The 16761-nt window shown below is 46.3% G+C and overlaps 1 protein-coding gene across 2 annotated transcripts; it reads right to left on the bottom strand.

The window, feature by feature from the left end:
- Positions 1-5739: 5739 nt before the first annotated feature.
- Positions 5740-16722, bottom strand: CUNH16orf46 (chromosome unknown C16orf46 homolog). Of its 2 annotated transcripts, none has more exons than XM_006152590.3 (3): positions 16503-16722; positions 10908-11155; positions 5740-7864 (listed from the first exon to the last, which is right to left on the bottom strand). In XM_006152590.3, the coding sequence occupies exons 2-3, from the start codon at positions 11115-11117 to the stop codon at positions 6881-6883; spliced, it is 1194 nt and encodes a 397-aa protein (XP_006152652.1). In that variant the 5' UTR covers positions 11118-11155; positions 16503-16722; the 3' UTR covers positions 5740-6880. The 2 variants fall into 2 exon arrangements, with proteins under 2 accessions (XP_006152652.1, XP_027629294.1); XM_027773493.1 differs by lacking the exon at positions 16503-16722 and adding an exon at positions 16154-16411.
- Between the last annotated feature and the right edge of the window lie 39 nt (positions 16723-16761).

The raw sequence follows: 16761 nt of genomic DNA, 5'->3' as shown, positions 1-16761 counted from the left end.
ATGTCCTAGATGCATTATTTGATTTTATGATTGCATCTCAAACATGTTGCTGCCTAGGACTGAATTTAACACTGATTCCTCTCCTACTTTATCTTCCTTCTTCTGCACTGTAACAAGAAATTTGATGACTTGGGAAAAATGTAGAACCCATGCTACAATACAAATTTGGCAAAAGGCAGTTCATCTGAATGATCACAAAAGGATTATTTAACCATTACAACTATCCTCAATAGCTTTCCTGTTTAAAAGTCAGAGGCCAGCACAGCAGTAATGCTCCACCCAAGAGAAGCTGGCTCTCAAAGGCGACCACGGCCTAAAGCCTGGGCCTGGTCAACCTGAAACATAGCAGGTGTGTGTGAGTTCCCAGTATCTGATGGGCTGGAAGAAGGTATTGTGTAACTGAACAGTAGCTTTGATCTGGAAGAAGGAACTTCAAAAGTAAAAAAATAAAAATAAATAATCGTAGAGGTTTTTGCCTTAGGGCATGTGCACTCGCTAGAGAGAGACAGTGAAAGGGAAAGTGAGAAAACATTGCCCAGAGGCGATGGCCACACTGCAATCCCTTCTCTATTCTCCCAGAATTTTGGGCACACATGGACACACGCCTGGCATCGGTTTCAAGCCACTGGGTCCCGGATTTGAACCACAGTCAGCCATATGGAAGTCTAGTGATTACACTACTCCATCTGCTGGCCCCCAAAAGTAAATTTCATAGGCTACCTCAAGATGATACATAATCAGTCCACAGTCATCTAGTACTGCAAGATTAATCTACAGAGCCATGGTGATTAGACCAGTACAGTAGAATGCAGGAAAGACAAAATGAGGGGACAGGGGGACAGCCAGTGACCTGATGGTTAAGGCAGCTGGATCCCACATGGCCAACAGCCCTATTGGAATCCCAGACCCAGTGGCTTGAAAAACATGCCAGGCATGTGAGTGTGTGTGCCCAAAATCACAAAAAAAGGAAGAAATGGAAGAGAAAGAATTGAAGCATGACCATCTCCCAAAGCGGGGAGGGGTGCTTTCTCACTTTTCCCCATTTCTCTGTCTCTCCAGTGAGTGCACATGCCCTCTGACAAAATTTTTTTTAAAGATGAAGGAAAAGGCCAAGGAATTATCATAGCTCATGTACTGACTGACAGGGACCCAAGAAAAGAGCCTTGGTTGACAAGTTACAAAGGTAAGTTTTGAGGCCAGTTAAAGAGTAAAGACCCAATGAGCCAGCCCTGTAGCACAGTTAAAGAAGCCAGATCCCACATGACTGACCATGGTTGGAATCTTAGCCATCGGCTTGAAAAACACACCAAGAGTGCGTGTGTGTGCGTGTGCCCAAAATTCTGATGGGATGGAGAACTGGAGAAGGGATTGTGGCATGCCCATGACCCACTGGGGGAGGGTGCTCTCTCACTCTCTCTCACTTCTCTCTGGCTGTGTGTCTCTCTCTGGTGAGCATAAGCAACTTCTAGCAATTAGAGTAACAACCCATTAAAAGTCCAAATGACAGCTATGCACACCTACAGTATTTCCATACAATTTTGAACAGCTAGTCAATTCATTAGAGAGAAATACCAAGCTCTACATTTGATCTGATGAGGACACTCAGGAAAAACAGAAATCTCTGTTGGACTTTAACATATATGACCGATTATCTTTACCACATGCTATGTCTGAAAGTTATCCCCATCTCTGAGAAAGACGACATTCTTCAGTTCTTCCTGCTTTGTATGTTTTCTATCTAGTACTCCAAATGTTGCCTGCCTGTGAGATACATTTGAGCCTTCAGACATCCAGGCTATAGACACTAAGCTGGCTAGACCGAATTCAGTCCCTCTACTATCAATTTCTGTGTCAAAGGAGTAAAAAAATGATCCCAGATTGTCATGCATAGGCTTAGGATAAAAAGAGATAAAGCCCGGGGATAGGCTTTGGATTCTCAGAAAGAATGAAACCTTGTAAAGTCCAAAGCGATGGTTTATCACATTACTGGCTATTAGAACTGAATTTAGCTTGGTAATCAAGAGCATGGTGATGAATTCTCTTCTGGCTCCCGCAGCCCCAGTTTGCCTGGCAAACAGCAGGACAGTGGTCCCTGTGGTACCAGGGGCCAACCTTGTCTTCCAATGGTCAGGAAGCCCCCTTTCTTGGGAACCAGCAGTTAGCGTAATGGCTATGTCGCTGGACTCCCACGTAGTCGACCGCGGTTCGTGTCCCAGACCCGGTGGCTTAAAACTCATGCCGGGCGCGTGTGTGTGCGTGCCCAAGATCCCGAGAGGAGAATGGAGGAGAAGGGACTGTGGCGTGACCATCCCCCCTGGGGGGTGATTTCTCGCTTTCTGTCTCTATGTCTCTATCTGTCTGGCGAGCGCACGCACCCTACAGTGAAAATCTCTCTCCAAAAAAAAAAAAAAAGAAGCCCCCTTTCTTTATTCCCTGGCTTATCAGTATCCCCTAAACTCCAGCACAAGGCTACACCTTACTCAAGCCCAGACTTCCTGAACAGCCCCTGATGTGAGGCCTACAGCTGCGCAGCTAGACCAGCTGGGGGCGCCCACAGTGAGATGAACTGGGGCTTCTATGGTCTCTCTGGGCTGGAAACTCCTGAACCTAGAAAGGAGACTGAAGCAAATTTAATTCTGATTTCAAGTCACGGTATAGCAGAGTCTTTGAGGTACTGGTGCACTTCACAACAAGGGTTAAAATTCAGGATAAAAAGAATAAAGCTAAAAACTCGGGAATGTCTTTTAGAGTAGCCAAAGGCTATAAACCTGCCCAAATTTAGGCCTTATTCTGATTTAGTCTTCCCCTTGCCCCTCAAAAGTGTCACTCCTCATGTCTCTGTAAGGTCTACTTCTGTCTCTTGGGGAGAGGGGAAAGTTCCCACCGCTCAGATCCCTCACCTAGCCCACAGCAGGCTCCCCAGGCCTTGGCCCCAGACTCACCCAACAAGTGACCTTGGGCCCTGTGGGAATCCTGTGTTGGGTGCTGCTTGATTTCCAATTGGTTTTTAAGGTTTCAAGAAAAGCAGGAGTTTGGAAAAGTTTTACTAATGAGATACCCAAAAATAACAGAAGGAGGAATGATACATGGAGCTCCCCATGCTTGGTTTGGAAAAGATTAGAGGGAGCAAACCCTAGGTGGGACCACTGCCATGAGGGAGCAAGAGGCTGTTGACACCTACACTGAAACACACTTAACTCAAAAAAAAAAAAAAAAAAGTCCTATTAGTGACTCAGAATCCCAGTGTGAACTGCACTTTTCACAGGACAATTTGGATGTCGAGAGCCGATTATGTGTGCACCTTGGGACAGGGCTCAGAGTGGCTTTATCCAGAGAAACGAGCTCATCTGCATCAAGGAAAGTAAGGTTCTAGAGGGACATTTCATGTGCCTGATTAATTACCTAAGCCAAGAGGTGCCAAATACAAAGCATTCTTTTTTTTGTTTGTTTTGGAGAGGTTTTTTGCTATAGGATGCGCTCGCCAGACAGAGAGATAGAAAGCGAGAAATCACCCCCAAGAGGGGATGGCCATGCCACAATCCCTTCTCCTCCATTCTCCTCTCAGGATCCTGGGCACGCATGCACACGCGCCCAGTGTGAGTTTAAAACACTGGGTTCGGGACTCAAACCGTGGTTGACTACGTGGGAGTCCAGCGACATAGCCATTACGCCAACTGCTGGTCCCTAAAGCATTCTTAACCTATTCACAGAAGAACCTTCTAGTCAATTGTTTGCTGGCTAAATAAATTATCTGCCCAAAAAGAATACTACAAACAATAATTTGGGGCCTTTCCTTTCTTCAAACTGGCCCTTTAATTCTAAATTATTATATGCTTACACTAAAATATGTAGCATTTACTATTTTCATTTGAATGACTGATTTTTTTCCTTAAAAATATATTCATAAGGGTGAGCTGATGGCCTGGTGGTTAAGGCAGCTGGATCCCACATGGGCGACTGCACAGTTCAATGCCTCAGACCCAGGGGCTTAAAAAACACAGCTTACATGTACATGTGTGAATGCCCCAAAAACCAGGAGAGGTGGAGGAGGATGGGTTGTAGCATGATCACACCCCACGGGAGTGCTTTCTCACTCTCTCTCTTCTCTGCCCTCTCACAAATTAAAAACAAACATGCATTGTGTGTGTGTGTCTATGTGTGTGTGTTTTGAGAGGTTTTTGCTATAGGGCACGTGCGCTCACCAGAAAGACAGAGAGAGACAGATAGACAGAAAGCAAGAAATCACCCCCAGGGGGGATGGCCACGCCACAATCCCTTCTCCTCCATTCTCCTCTCGGGATTTTGGGCACGTGCGCACACATGCCCAGCATGAGTTTAAGCAACCAGGTCCGGGACTTGAACCGTGGTCGATTACATGGGAGTACAGCGACATAGCCATTATGCTAACTGCTGGCCCCTATGTGTGTGTATTTAATGTCTTTCTTTTTCTGAGAGAGGTTTCTGCTATAGGGTGCATGCGCTCACCAGAAAGAGAGACAGAAAGCAAGAAATCACCCCCAGGGGGGATGGCCACACCACAATCCCTTCTCCTCCATTCTCCTCTTGGGATCTTGGGCATGCACGCACGCACATGCGCCCAGTTTGAGTTTAAGCCACCAGGTCTGGGACTCGAACTGCAGTCAACTACATGGGAGTTCAGCAACACAGCCATTACGCCAACTGCTGGCCCCTATGTGTGTTCAGAATCTCAGTACCTCAGGCTGAGTAGGTGTGGCCTGGCCCTTTCTGGTGCCGAGCAAATGCTCTGCCTGTCCTACATGTTGAGCATGTCTGTCACTCTGCACTGATGTGGGCAGGCAGGCTGCCAGAGCCAGGCGGTCCTCAAATGGTAATGGGTCCTAAACCCACTATCCAAAAGCAGTGAGAAATTAGGCCTCCTCTTTGGGCCAGAATCCAGATGTTTTCTTTTTTCAGGAGAGAAAGGGGGGAAAACCCTAAATATTGCTTTCAGCCTGTAAACAAGTATTCCACCCCAACAGGCAAATATACCTGCTAATGACTACTATACTCTGGCCATTCCAGCATTTCTGATTTTTTTAAAAGCCTTCTGAATTTTTAAAAATAATTATTTATTTATTCATTCATCTATTCTAAGTTGACCAGAGAGAGACAGAAAGAGAGAGAGAGAGGGAAAGTGAGAAGGCAAGCCACCAGGTCTGGGACTCAAACCATGATTGGCCATGTGGGAGTGTCCAGCACCTTAACCACCATGCCAACTGCTGGTTCCCAACATTTCTGATTTTTTTAAAAGAATTACTTATTCAATTAATTCCATTTCCTATTATTATTTTTTAAAATTTGGCCAGACAGAGACAGAGAGAGAAAGAGAAAGTGAGAAAGCAAGCTGCCAGGTCCGGGACTTGAATCATGGTACCTTTAACAACAATGCCACCTGCCAGCCCCACGTTTCTGGTATTTTAAAGATAAACCAACAATGAGGCCAGTAAGTGGCACAGAAGTTAAGGTGACTGGATCCCACATGGCCAACTGTGCACACACACGTGTGCATGCATATCCAAAACCCCAAGAAGAGAAGGGATTGTGACATGGCCATCCTCCCAAGGGGTGCTTTCTCATTTTCCATCTCTCTTATCTATTTCTCTGTCTCTCTCCACTGAGTGCATGTGCCCTATAGCAAACTAAATAAATAAATAAAAATAAATCAATACAACAAACCTAGGCTAAAATACATTATGAAGATCAATTAAGGGAGACAGATATTTAAAAACAGAACGCCCGGAGTCCAGGAACAGCGCAAATACAAACTAGGTCATTAGAAAGTAGCTTAATGGCCACTCATATTACAAACGGTATGTCAGAGCATTTGTCTGTACAGTAACATCACTTGACATCTAAAATATAACTCATTTACAAATGTTTAATGTATATACAACCTCAGGCACTGGGGTAAAATGAGGGCAGAGGGCAGGCGGGAGATGGTAACAGCTCCCGTCCAGAATGAAAGGCCAGAGAAAACATATAAAATGGCAATAATCACAATGACATTTAAAAAAAAAAAGGAATTTTTTTAAACCTGCTTTCCAGGCAGGATTTTGATAACTATGGCTAAAACCTTCACACTTAGAGATTAAGACAGTAAAACGAGGCTTGGCACCCTGGACATACAGGAGCAGACAGGTATCATATACCCACCGTATGATGTGGGGATCATGCAAGCTGGACACATGGGAGGTGACCGACAGCATACACCCCCAGGCATGTGAGGACACAGCACGCCCGACATGCGGGAGTGATGGACAGCACATACTCATGGGCATGAGGATACGGCACCCTGGACACGTGAGAGGTGACGGGCAGCGCGTACCCACAGGTAGGACATTTTGGACGCAGGACATTCACTTAGACACAGCCTGGAGTTTTCTATTAAAGCCATGTTTCAGATCTTTGTTGCAAGAAAGAAATGAAGCAGCAGATAGATGACTGCCTGGTTAAGGAAGCAGTTTGGCAGAAACCAGTCCAGCGTGCTTATGGCACTGAGGAGGGGCAGAAAAAGCCCCTGCCACACGGCTGCAGGCTGCCTTAGGGAGGCCCCGTGGTTCCCCACCTTCCACACAGCTCCTCCCGCTGGGAGTAGAGGAAAGCCAGGCAGAGGCAGACAGGCATTACCAGCCGGCACTTGCGGAGAGCTGAGCGGCAGAAGCAGGTAACAGATAAAATGGTGTCGTAGAGAATAAACCCAACCCATCCAGGGAGGTGCGACTTCCTCTGATTCTGCTACAGAAAGAGGATGAGAGAGACAGAGAAGGGAGACAGAGAAAGGAGAATCAGGGGAGAGAGGAGAGAGGGAGGGTTAAGGACCTCCGCGCAGTGCTTCCTCCCAGGGAACTCTTGTGACGGCTCAGAGGAGTCTGTGGGTGGAGATGGGAATAACAACCCTGCTCACTGTGAGCGATGGCAAAAGGGGGCTTGGGAACAGTTTGGAATCCACAGTTTGGGGCCCATTTTCCTGCTTGGCCTCAGTGAGAATGTGCTTTTGGACGATCACAGGTCTCTGCTCCTTGGCTTTGAACTTGGCTTTGTAGTTCTGCACTCCCTGTTTCTGCAGAAGCTGCAGGGTGGCAAGATAGCGCACGCTGCTCGGGTTGGGAGGGCACACCAGGCTTTTCTCAGGCAGGAGTGACCAGTGCAGGAGGCACTGCTGAGCGTCAGCCAGCAGGGATGTCTGGGCCACCGGGGAAGGGAAAGGTGGCGAGTCCTTGACCTTGAGGTGCTTGGCCAGCTCAATGGCTTTTCTGTCACCTAGTTTCATTCCATGGACACCAGTCACACACTCTTCCTTTTCCACATTCAGCACCTTCTCTTCTGACTGTAAGAGGAAGTTCTTACTCTTCTTGCCCAGGACATCCAAGGCATTTGGGGGTGAAGCCTTCAGGGGAGGCAGAACTAAGAGGGCCTTCGAAGTCAGGGCATCTGAGATGGAGACCCTTCTGTCAGCGCCTATGCAAGGACTCCTGGGGGCCTTGCCCCTCAGAGGCTCGGAGATGGCCCAGTCTTCAGAGCACCAAATAAACTCTTTGATTTGCAGACTTTTTTTCTGTCCAGGAAAGTATGTGGGAAAGCAGGTTTTGTTTATCTCCCTGGAAGCAGTTTTGGGGTCTGGGGAGGAGCCCTGAGTCTGGGAGGGACCACTCTGATCCTTCTCTGGGCCAGCCTCAGCCCCTACCTCCGACTCCACAGCCTCTGGAGACTTATCCTCAATGCTCACTTGGGAGAGACTGGCACAGAGCAAGCAGCCAGCGCCAGCACCTTCTCCCCTCGCCTTCTTTGGCCGCTTCCTTGGCCAGATGCAGGCAGTCGGAGAAGCTCTTCCCCAGCCTTGGACCTGCAAGCAACGCAGCATGTCACTCACTAGGCAAGGGGCCCAACTCTAGTTGCCAATTTCGGCCACGTCTCCATTTTGGCAGTCTTATTTGCACCCATATTTTTATTAAATCAGACCCACTTTTTTTTCATTGTACAGGGTGCATGTGGTCACTCTAGAGAGAGACAGAGAGAGGCAGAAGGAGAAGGTACCCCCACAATGGGGCATGGTCATGCCACAATCCCTTGTCCATGCACCTACAAACACTTGGTACGTTTTCCAAGTCACAGAGGCTGTGATGCAAACCACAGTTGGCCATATAGGCTATAGGGCCAGCCCTTGACTCAGCTTTTTTTTTAGTTTTTTTTGCTATAGGATGAGAGAGAGAGTTAGAAATCACAGAGTTAGAAATCACTTCCCCAAGGGGAATGGCCATGCCACAAGGCATGCACGCACATGTGCCCAGCATGTTTTTCAAGCCTCCAGGTCTGGGACTTGAACTGCACAGTTGGCCACATGGGATCTAGCACCTTAACCACCATGCTACCTGCTGGCCCTCAACTCAGCTTTAAAAAAAAAAAAAGTTTTTTTCTGTTTGTTTGTTTTTTTGAGAGGCTTTTGCTATAGGGCATGTGTGCTTGCCAGAAAGAGAGAGAGAGAGACAGAGAGACAGAAAGTGAGAAATCATCCCCCAGGGGAGATGGCCATGCCGCAATACCCTCTCCTCCATTCTCCCCTCGGGATGTTGGGCACTCACGCACAAGTGCCCAGCGTGAGTTTACGTCACCGGGTCCGAGATTCAAACTGCAGTCAACAACATGGGAGTCCAGCAACACAGCCAATATGCCAACTGCTGGTCCCCCCTAAAAAGTTTTAATACCTATGTTAGCCTCATACTATACAACAGTATTTGTGATCATATTTGTTAATATCAAAATCCTAAGCAATGTTATTTATAAATGGACACTTAGGTGTGCTGACAATATTTCTTTTCATATCCATATGAAATTCGGAACTTTTTTATTAATTTAATTTTATTCACTACTATTATTCTTTTAAATTTGCTATAGGCCACATGCACTCATCAGAGAGAGCGAGAGAGAGAAAGCAAGCCGCCAGGTCTGGGACTTGAACCACAGTCAGCCATGTGAGTCCAGCACCTCAACCACCACACCACCTGCTGGTCCAAAATTCAGAACTATTAAAGTAAAATCAAAACTGTTCCTACTCATCCACCTACCAGAATTTCTTGTACCATGAGTCTCTTTACTATACCTGGAGATTGGAGAAGCTGGAGGGAGAACAATGAATAGAGACAGCTGTTAGGGTGCAGAGGTTTTGTGTCCCCAAGGAACACCTTGCTCCATCCACACCCTAAGTCCCCTGGCTGAACTTGCCAGGGTCCCCAGTGAAACAACATTGCCAGATAAATACAAGATCACATGTAGGACACACCTAGACTAAATTAATTAGGTGTTTATCTGAAATTCAGAATTATTGGGCATTCTATGTTTGCATTTGCTTAATCTGGCAACCCTGCATTTAATCACTGAATTAGACAAAATTTCCTTCAAGTTTTAAGTTTAGGATTTTATTACTGATTCTGAGAATAACTTAAGAACAAACTGGTCCAGCTTCTGTGGCACGGTCTGCAGTTTACTGAACCAAAATGCTGGACACTACAGCTGACCACAGGTTTGGATCCCCTGCCCGGTAACCCTCCAATGTGGCAGGGGTGGCAGCACAAATACCAAACAACCCATGCACATATCCCAAATCCCAATAGGCTGTAGGGTCTTGGGGAAGGCGGCCACACCATGACCAGACCCTGATGAGGGTGTTTCTCTTCCCCTACCTGATGTGTGCATACATGCTTTCTACAGTGAAAAAAATACATCCGAAAAGAACAAATCTATCCACAGGGCGAGGTGGTGGTACAACGGTAACACAACACCGGCACATGTGCATGTCATCCAGGACCACTGGCAAGGGGGGTGGGTTCTAGAACGAAGACTCTGTTGGGAGTAACTGTCTCTTTCTCTCATTCATGAAGAAATAAATGAACTTAAAAAAGGAAAGAAGGGAGGGAAGGAAGGAAAAAGAAAATAAACCCACAGGGCTGAGTAGAACCACTAGGACAGAAACTTCAGTTCTCTCAGGGAGTCTAACACAGCAGTCCAGGAGGTCAGGTTCTGGAGTCAGAAGACCTGGATTCGAGCCCTGCCTTGGGCACTTGCCAGCTGCGGTTCTTTGGCCCGTTATCTCATCTTCTGGATACCTCAGTATACCCATCCACAAAGTGAGGCTGGGAGGAATACCACTTCATACAGCTCCTGAGAGGCTGGATGAATGAACGCACGTGATGCATCAGAACTGTGCTGGTCAACGCTAAGTGAGCATAAATCCCCAGTAACGGGTACCGGGCAAACATCCCTCATCTGAAATTCTCACAACAGAAGACTTACGGAGCTTGGGTTTCTTTCATATTTTGGAAAGTGTCCATATATATAACATCTGAGGAACAGGACCCAAGTCTAAACACAGTTATTGGCTTTTTATATATACTTTATACACATAGACTGAAGGTAATTTTATATAATGTTTTTATGGTATAGCATTTTAACTGCAATCTGTCACATGAGGTCAGGTGTGTAATTTCCCACTTGTGGCATCACGTTGCGGCTCAAATGTTTAATTTTGGATTTTGGAATTAGAGATACTCAACCCATACTACCATTTTATGCTTCTTACAAGAGTTTCTAAATTACATTGAGTATATGTTTTTTCAGTCATACTAACTCTTTTGGGGGAAAAAAATAAAAAGAAAAGGCTTACATCCAAACACGGACATTAACTCACACTGGATGAGTATACATGAATGCCCCAAATCCCAAAAGGATGGACAAATGGAGAAGAGATTGTGGTGACGACCCCTAATTGGGAGTTACTTCCTCCCTCTCGCTTTCTCTCTCCCCCTTTCCCTCCTCTGTCTCTCTGGTGAGCACACATCCCCTCCGGCAATCCAAAAAGAAAAAGGGAAAACGATCTAATTTAAGATACTCACTGCTTCTTCCCATCCAGTTCCAATAATAAACTCATTGGCTCTTTCATCTTGTTGAAATGTAATGTCGCTAATACTGAGAAGACAGTAAACATGATTTTTTTCGCTTCTTTCATCTGGACAAGTGAAGGTTAGTTCAGTTTCTTCTGTGCTTTGAATTTCATTATATCCACCATCTTCCAAATCAGTCTCATTTTTTAGACAGAGATCCATTACTATGATGGTTGCTTAAAGTTTTTAACATCTTCTTCCTGTAGTTTGAAAATGCAGATTGAATTTAGTTTAGTTTTTTTTTTTTTTAAAGAGAGATTTTTGCTAGATGGTGCATGTGCTCTCCAGAGAGACAGAGAGCGACAGAGAGACAGAAAGCGAGAAATCACCCCCTGGGGAAATGGCCATGCCGCCATCCCTTCTCCTCTTAGGATCTTGGGCATTCAGGTACATGTGCCCGGTGTGAATTTTAAGGTGCTGGGTTTGGGATTCGAAATGTGGTCTACTATATGGGAGGCCAGCAGCATAACCATTATGTCACCTTCTGTACAGAACTTAGTTTATTTTTTTCAGAGAGGTTTTTGCTATAGGGTGCGTACGCTCGCCAGAAAGACAGAGAGAGACAGAGATAGATAGAAAGCAAGAAATCACCCCCCAGGGGGGATGGTCATGCCACAATCCCTTCTCTTCCATTCTCTTCTCAGGATCTTGGGCACGCATGCACATGCGCCTGGCGCAAGTTTAAGCCACTGGGACTGAGACTCGAACTGAGGTCGACTACATGGGAATTCAGCAACATAGCCATTACACTAACTGCTGGTCTCCAGAACGTAGTTTTGAATATTAATTAAAAAAAAAAATTCAATACTGGAAGCCAGCAGGTAGCATGGTAGTTAAGGCACTGGACTCCACATGGCCAACTACAGTTTGTGTCCCAGACCTGGCAACTTGCTTTCCCACCTTCCCTCTCTCTCTGTCCCTCAGGTCAAATTTTTAAAAATAATAATGAATAAAATTAAATAAATAATTCTTTTTAAAAATGAAATACTGGGGCCGGCAGGTGGCATGGAAAATAAAGGCGCTGGATCCTCGTGTGGCTGGCCGTAGTTTGAGTCCCGGATCTGGTGGCTTGCTTTCTTACTTTCCCTTTCTCTCTCTTTCTGTCTCGCTCTGGTCAAATGAAAAAAAAATAATAATTTTTTTTAAAAAATGAGCTATTACTAAAAAATAACCAATACCTCAGATGAAATATCTTCAAGACACACTCAGTAGTAGATAGTGAATACATATTATGCCATTGGCAACTGATGACATTATAAAAGGTAAGGCTAAGCTCAAAGACAAATAGATCTAGTTACAGGAGGAGAGGAAGACGTCCGCACCGGCTCTCTCTCATGATGGGGTATGGGGCGCCAAAGCAAGGTATGCTCAAGTAGCCCTACCACCTCACTCCAGAAGTCTCTAAATGATACTGAGCTAACATCAACAGGCGGTCAATGTGTGCGATCTAGGCACCACAGTCTCCACGTCCTTCTCCTTTTCTCCTAATCCCTGATACAGGCGTGGGGACCTATAAACTGAGGAAGCTGGTAGAGCATGTGGTACAGACTAAGTCAATCAGTTTATCCTTCCCACACCTCTACCCGGGGTTGCCAAAATAAATACTCAAAAACTTTAAAAAAATAATCATAATAAGGAGAAGATACCAGCAGGCAGTGTAGTGGTTAAGGTTCTGAGCTCCTGCAGTTGCGTCCCAGACCCAGCGGTTTGAAACTCATGCCGAGCGCACATGCATGCATGCCCAAGATGGAAAGAAAAATGGATGAAAAGGGATTGTGTCATGGCCACCTCCCCAGAGAGGGGGGTGATTTCTCACTTTCTCACTTTCCATCTCTCTCTATTTCTTGGGCGAGCGCATGTGCTCTATAGCAAAAATCCTCTCAAAAAAAAAAAATTTGGAAAATTTGGTAATTCCTCAAAAAGTGAAACTGAATTACCAAATACCCAGTAATTCTGCTCATAAGAATTTAACTAAGAGAACTAAAAATGAGTGTTCAAACAGGAACTTCTACATGTATGTGCCCCAAACCCCAAGAAGAGGGAGAAATGAAAGAGAAGGAATTGTGTTGTAACCATGCCTCACTGGGGCTGCTTTCTCCCTCTCCTTCTGTCTTTCTGGCAACTACACATGCCCTCTGACAACTAAAAACAAAAATGTCAGAGGAACATAACAGAATCCAGAGTTTCTACAGTATGATTCACACTATCCAGGATTTAGTCCAAAACCACTAGACACACAAAGAAACAAAAGGCCACTCACCATGAGATGACCCAGTCTTAGAATTAGCAAACTAGACTTTTTTTAAAGAATTAATGTATTTGGGAACCAGTAGTTAGCATAATGGCTATGTCGCTGAACTCCCACGTGGTCTACTGGGGTTCGCGTCCTGGACCCGGTGGCTTAAAACTCATGCCGGGTGCCTGTACGTGTGTGCCCAAGATCCCAAGAGGAGAATGGAGGAGAAGGGATTGCGGCGTGACCATCCCTCCTGGGGGGTGATTTCTCGCTTTCTGTCTCTAATGTCTCTCTCTCTGTCTGTCGGGCGGGCGCACATGCCCCATAGCGAAAATCTCTCCAAAAAAAAAAAAAAGAATTAATGTATTTAACTTTATTTATTTATTTATTTTAATTTGACCAAAAAGGGACAGAGAGATAGAGGGAAAGTAAGAAAGCAAGCCACCAGGTCCAGGACTCAAATCACAATCAACCATGTGAGAGTCCAGCACCCTCAACCACCACACCACCTGCTGGTTTTAAAATTGTTATTTTAAAATAACAATAATGACTTAAAAAAAAAAAAAAAAAAAAAAAATGCTTTCCATGAGTGAGACAGGCAGATAGAGACACTAATCCCAACAGTATCTTACCACTTCAATCCACCCACAGCCTCGGTCGGCCCTAGAGCACAAGCACATGCCTGCCCAGCTTACTCAGGGAGGTGTCTTGACATGAATTCGAACCTTCCCATGTGAGTAAGCCTCTCAGAGCGTAGCATTTTACAGCTGTGACTATTTTTTTCTTCTCTTTTTACTTGCCAGAGAAGGTATATGCTAGCCAGAGAAAGAGGATGTACCCTCAATGAGCATGGGCGTGATTATGCTATGACCCTTTTTCCATCATTTCTCCTTCCCATCAGGATTTGGGACATGCATGCACATGTCTGGAGTATTCTTTTTTCTTTTTTAAATGTTATTTATTTATTTTAATTTGACCAGAGTGGGACAGAGCAAAAGAGAGAGAGAGTGAGAAAGCAAGTCACTAGGTCCAGGACTTGAACTGCAGTTGGCTATGTGGGAGCCCAGCGTCTTTAATCACCACGTCACCTGCCGGTCCCTACCTGAGTATTCTTAAAATTGCCAGAGCCAGGATTCTGAACCACAGCCATGTGGGATCTGGCTCCCTATGCATAGCATTTAACTGCTGCACTGTGAGGGTGGCCCCAGTGATAACTATTTTCAGGGGTATACATGAAAATAAGATCACAATGAACTCACAAATAGGAAATCTAGTAGAGAAATAAAAACCGCTTATTAAAAGTGAAAACTGTCCACTTCTGTGGTGTAGCAGTAACGCACTGCTTATGAGAAGCTGGCTTCTACATGGTGACCATGTTACAAATCTCCAGCCCAGTCTGCTTCAAACAGGCCAGGCACACACAAGTGCCCAAGACCCAATAGGCTACAGAAATGGAGGAAAGAAATGGAAGCAGGACCAGACCCTGTGGAGGGTGCTTCTCTCGCTCTCTTTCTCCCTCTCTCATGCATACATGTAATCTATCATGAATTTTTTAAATGAATAAAGAAAACATAGGGAACTCTAGAAATGAAAAATAGAAAAGTAAAAGAGCATATTGGAAATGACAAAGGAAGAGTCATAAACCTAACGACAAACCAGTAGAAATTATCCAAGAAAAGAATATTGACTGGCCAAGCTATAGTGGTAAATACTGCCATGACACTGCTCCACAGGCTGGGACTACATGTGAGGCTTGGGTTCAATCTCTAGTCCAACCTAAAGGCCAGGACAGTGGTATGCATCTATAAACCTAGCAAGTCAGAAGGCTCATGCAGGAGGATTGCAAGTTCAAAGCTGTCCTGGGCAACACAGTGAGACCCTGTCTAAAAAAGAGCCAAGTGTGGTGGCACTAGCCTGCAGTCCCAGCTGGGAGGCTGGAGCATGAGGACCACAGAGCAAGACTGTCTTTAAATATACGTATATAGGGAAAAACAAGATTTAAAAAGGAACAGAATTTCAGAGATCTGTGGAGCAATATTAAACAGCCCAGAATCCATATAATTCGAGTCCCTAAAGGACAAAAGGTTAAAATGGAAGGCAGAAAAAAATTTCTGGGGCCAATGGGTAGCCTGGTGGTTGAGATGGCTGGATCCCACATGATCCACTGAGCAGTTCGAGTCTTGGATCCAGAAGTTTGAAAAACACCCTGGGCTTGTATGCATGTCCGCCTAAAATCCCAAAAGCATAATGGAGGAAAAGGGATTGTGGTATGACCACCACCCCCCACTTGGGAGATGCTTTCTCACTTCTTTTCTTGCTCTCACTCTGGCAAGCGCATGCGCCCTAGAGTAAATTAAAAAAAAAAAAAAAAAAAGGCGTAAAGATTGTCCCGGGCACAATGATCACTGGCAGTACCATTTTCACAGGAAAATGCTGTTGGGACTTCAACCTAATTCACAAACTAGTTTTGGAACACAGTGAACAAGCAGTTGAACCTCTGACTCAAAGTTAGGAACATGCACCCCTCAACTTGGACAACTTCACAGTTCCAAGAGTTTACATCCTATCTTCCCATGTTAATTATCTACACCTTATGCTTATTACATGCCACCAAGACATGGAGCCTTAAGTTATCAGTAGGGGGAGGGTACCAGCAGTGGGCGTAATGGCTACGTCACTGGACTCTCATGTAGTCGACCACGATTGGAGTTCCAGCCAGACCCGGTGTTTTAAACTCACGCCGGCGCATACGCGTGCATGCCCAAGATTCCGAGAGGAGAATGGAGAAGGGACTGCGGCGTGGCCATCCCCCCCGGGGAGGTGATTTCTCGTTTTCTGTCTGCCCTCCTATAACAAAAACCTCTCCAAAAAAAAAAAAAGCTATCAGTAGGATGATTCCTACTGCGATAGGTCCATATCTACTCCCACCCCAATCTCCAATTCTACCCCTCTTATGACTCACATTCACTAATCCACTCAGGGCTTGGCACCGGGAGTAAAACGGTAACGCAACTTCGTCTTCCGCGCAGTCAACAGCAAAGCCCATGCCATCCAGCACCGGCGCTCTACCTGCAGCTCCCCTCCACAGGGCTCCTTTCCTTCTCTTCTGGCTCCTCCTGGCCCACCAACGGCTCCTACCTGGTCGCTCGGTCGCCTGCACTGCTTTCGACAGCGACCCCCTTCGGGAACACGCCCCGGTTTGCCGCCCGGAGCTCCCCGCTTGGCCCCGCCCCGAGAGCCCCGCCCAGGCCCCGCCCACCCGCCTTCCAGGCCCCGCCCACGCGGTGAAGCCCGGTCCGCGCTCGCTCTACCTTTGGCTTCCCCGCCTCGGAAGGTCCCGTCCTTTGATATGGGGCAGCGCCTCTCTCTGCCGCCCACGAAGTGCTCTGGGGCCTCGCCCCCGGGGCGGGGAAGCGGCCGCTCACACCCTCATGTGAGGTGGGAGGCCCCCGGGCCGCTAGTCCCGGCCGGCGGGCTAAGGCACTACTCCGACCCACGCCGGCAAGGCCGTTGCCAAGTTACGGTGGCGCTGGGGGCGTAAAGGTGGGCGGGCCCTCGGAACCCCGCGGC

This window comes from Tupaia chinensis, unplaced genomic scaffold (assembly GCF_000334495.1).
Source record: "Tupaia chinensis unplaced genomic scaffold, TupChi_1.0 Scaffold000355_1, whole genome shotgun sequence".
NCBI lineage: Eukaryota > Metazoa > Chordata > Mammalia > Scandentia > Tupaiidae > Tupaia > Tupaia belangeri.
This window is presented reverse-complemented; position numbering and strand designations above follow the sequence as displayed.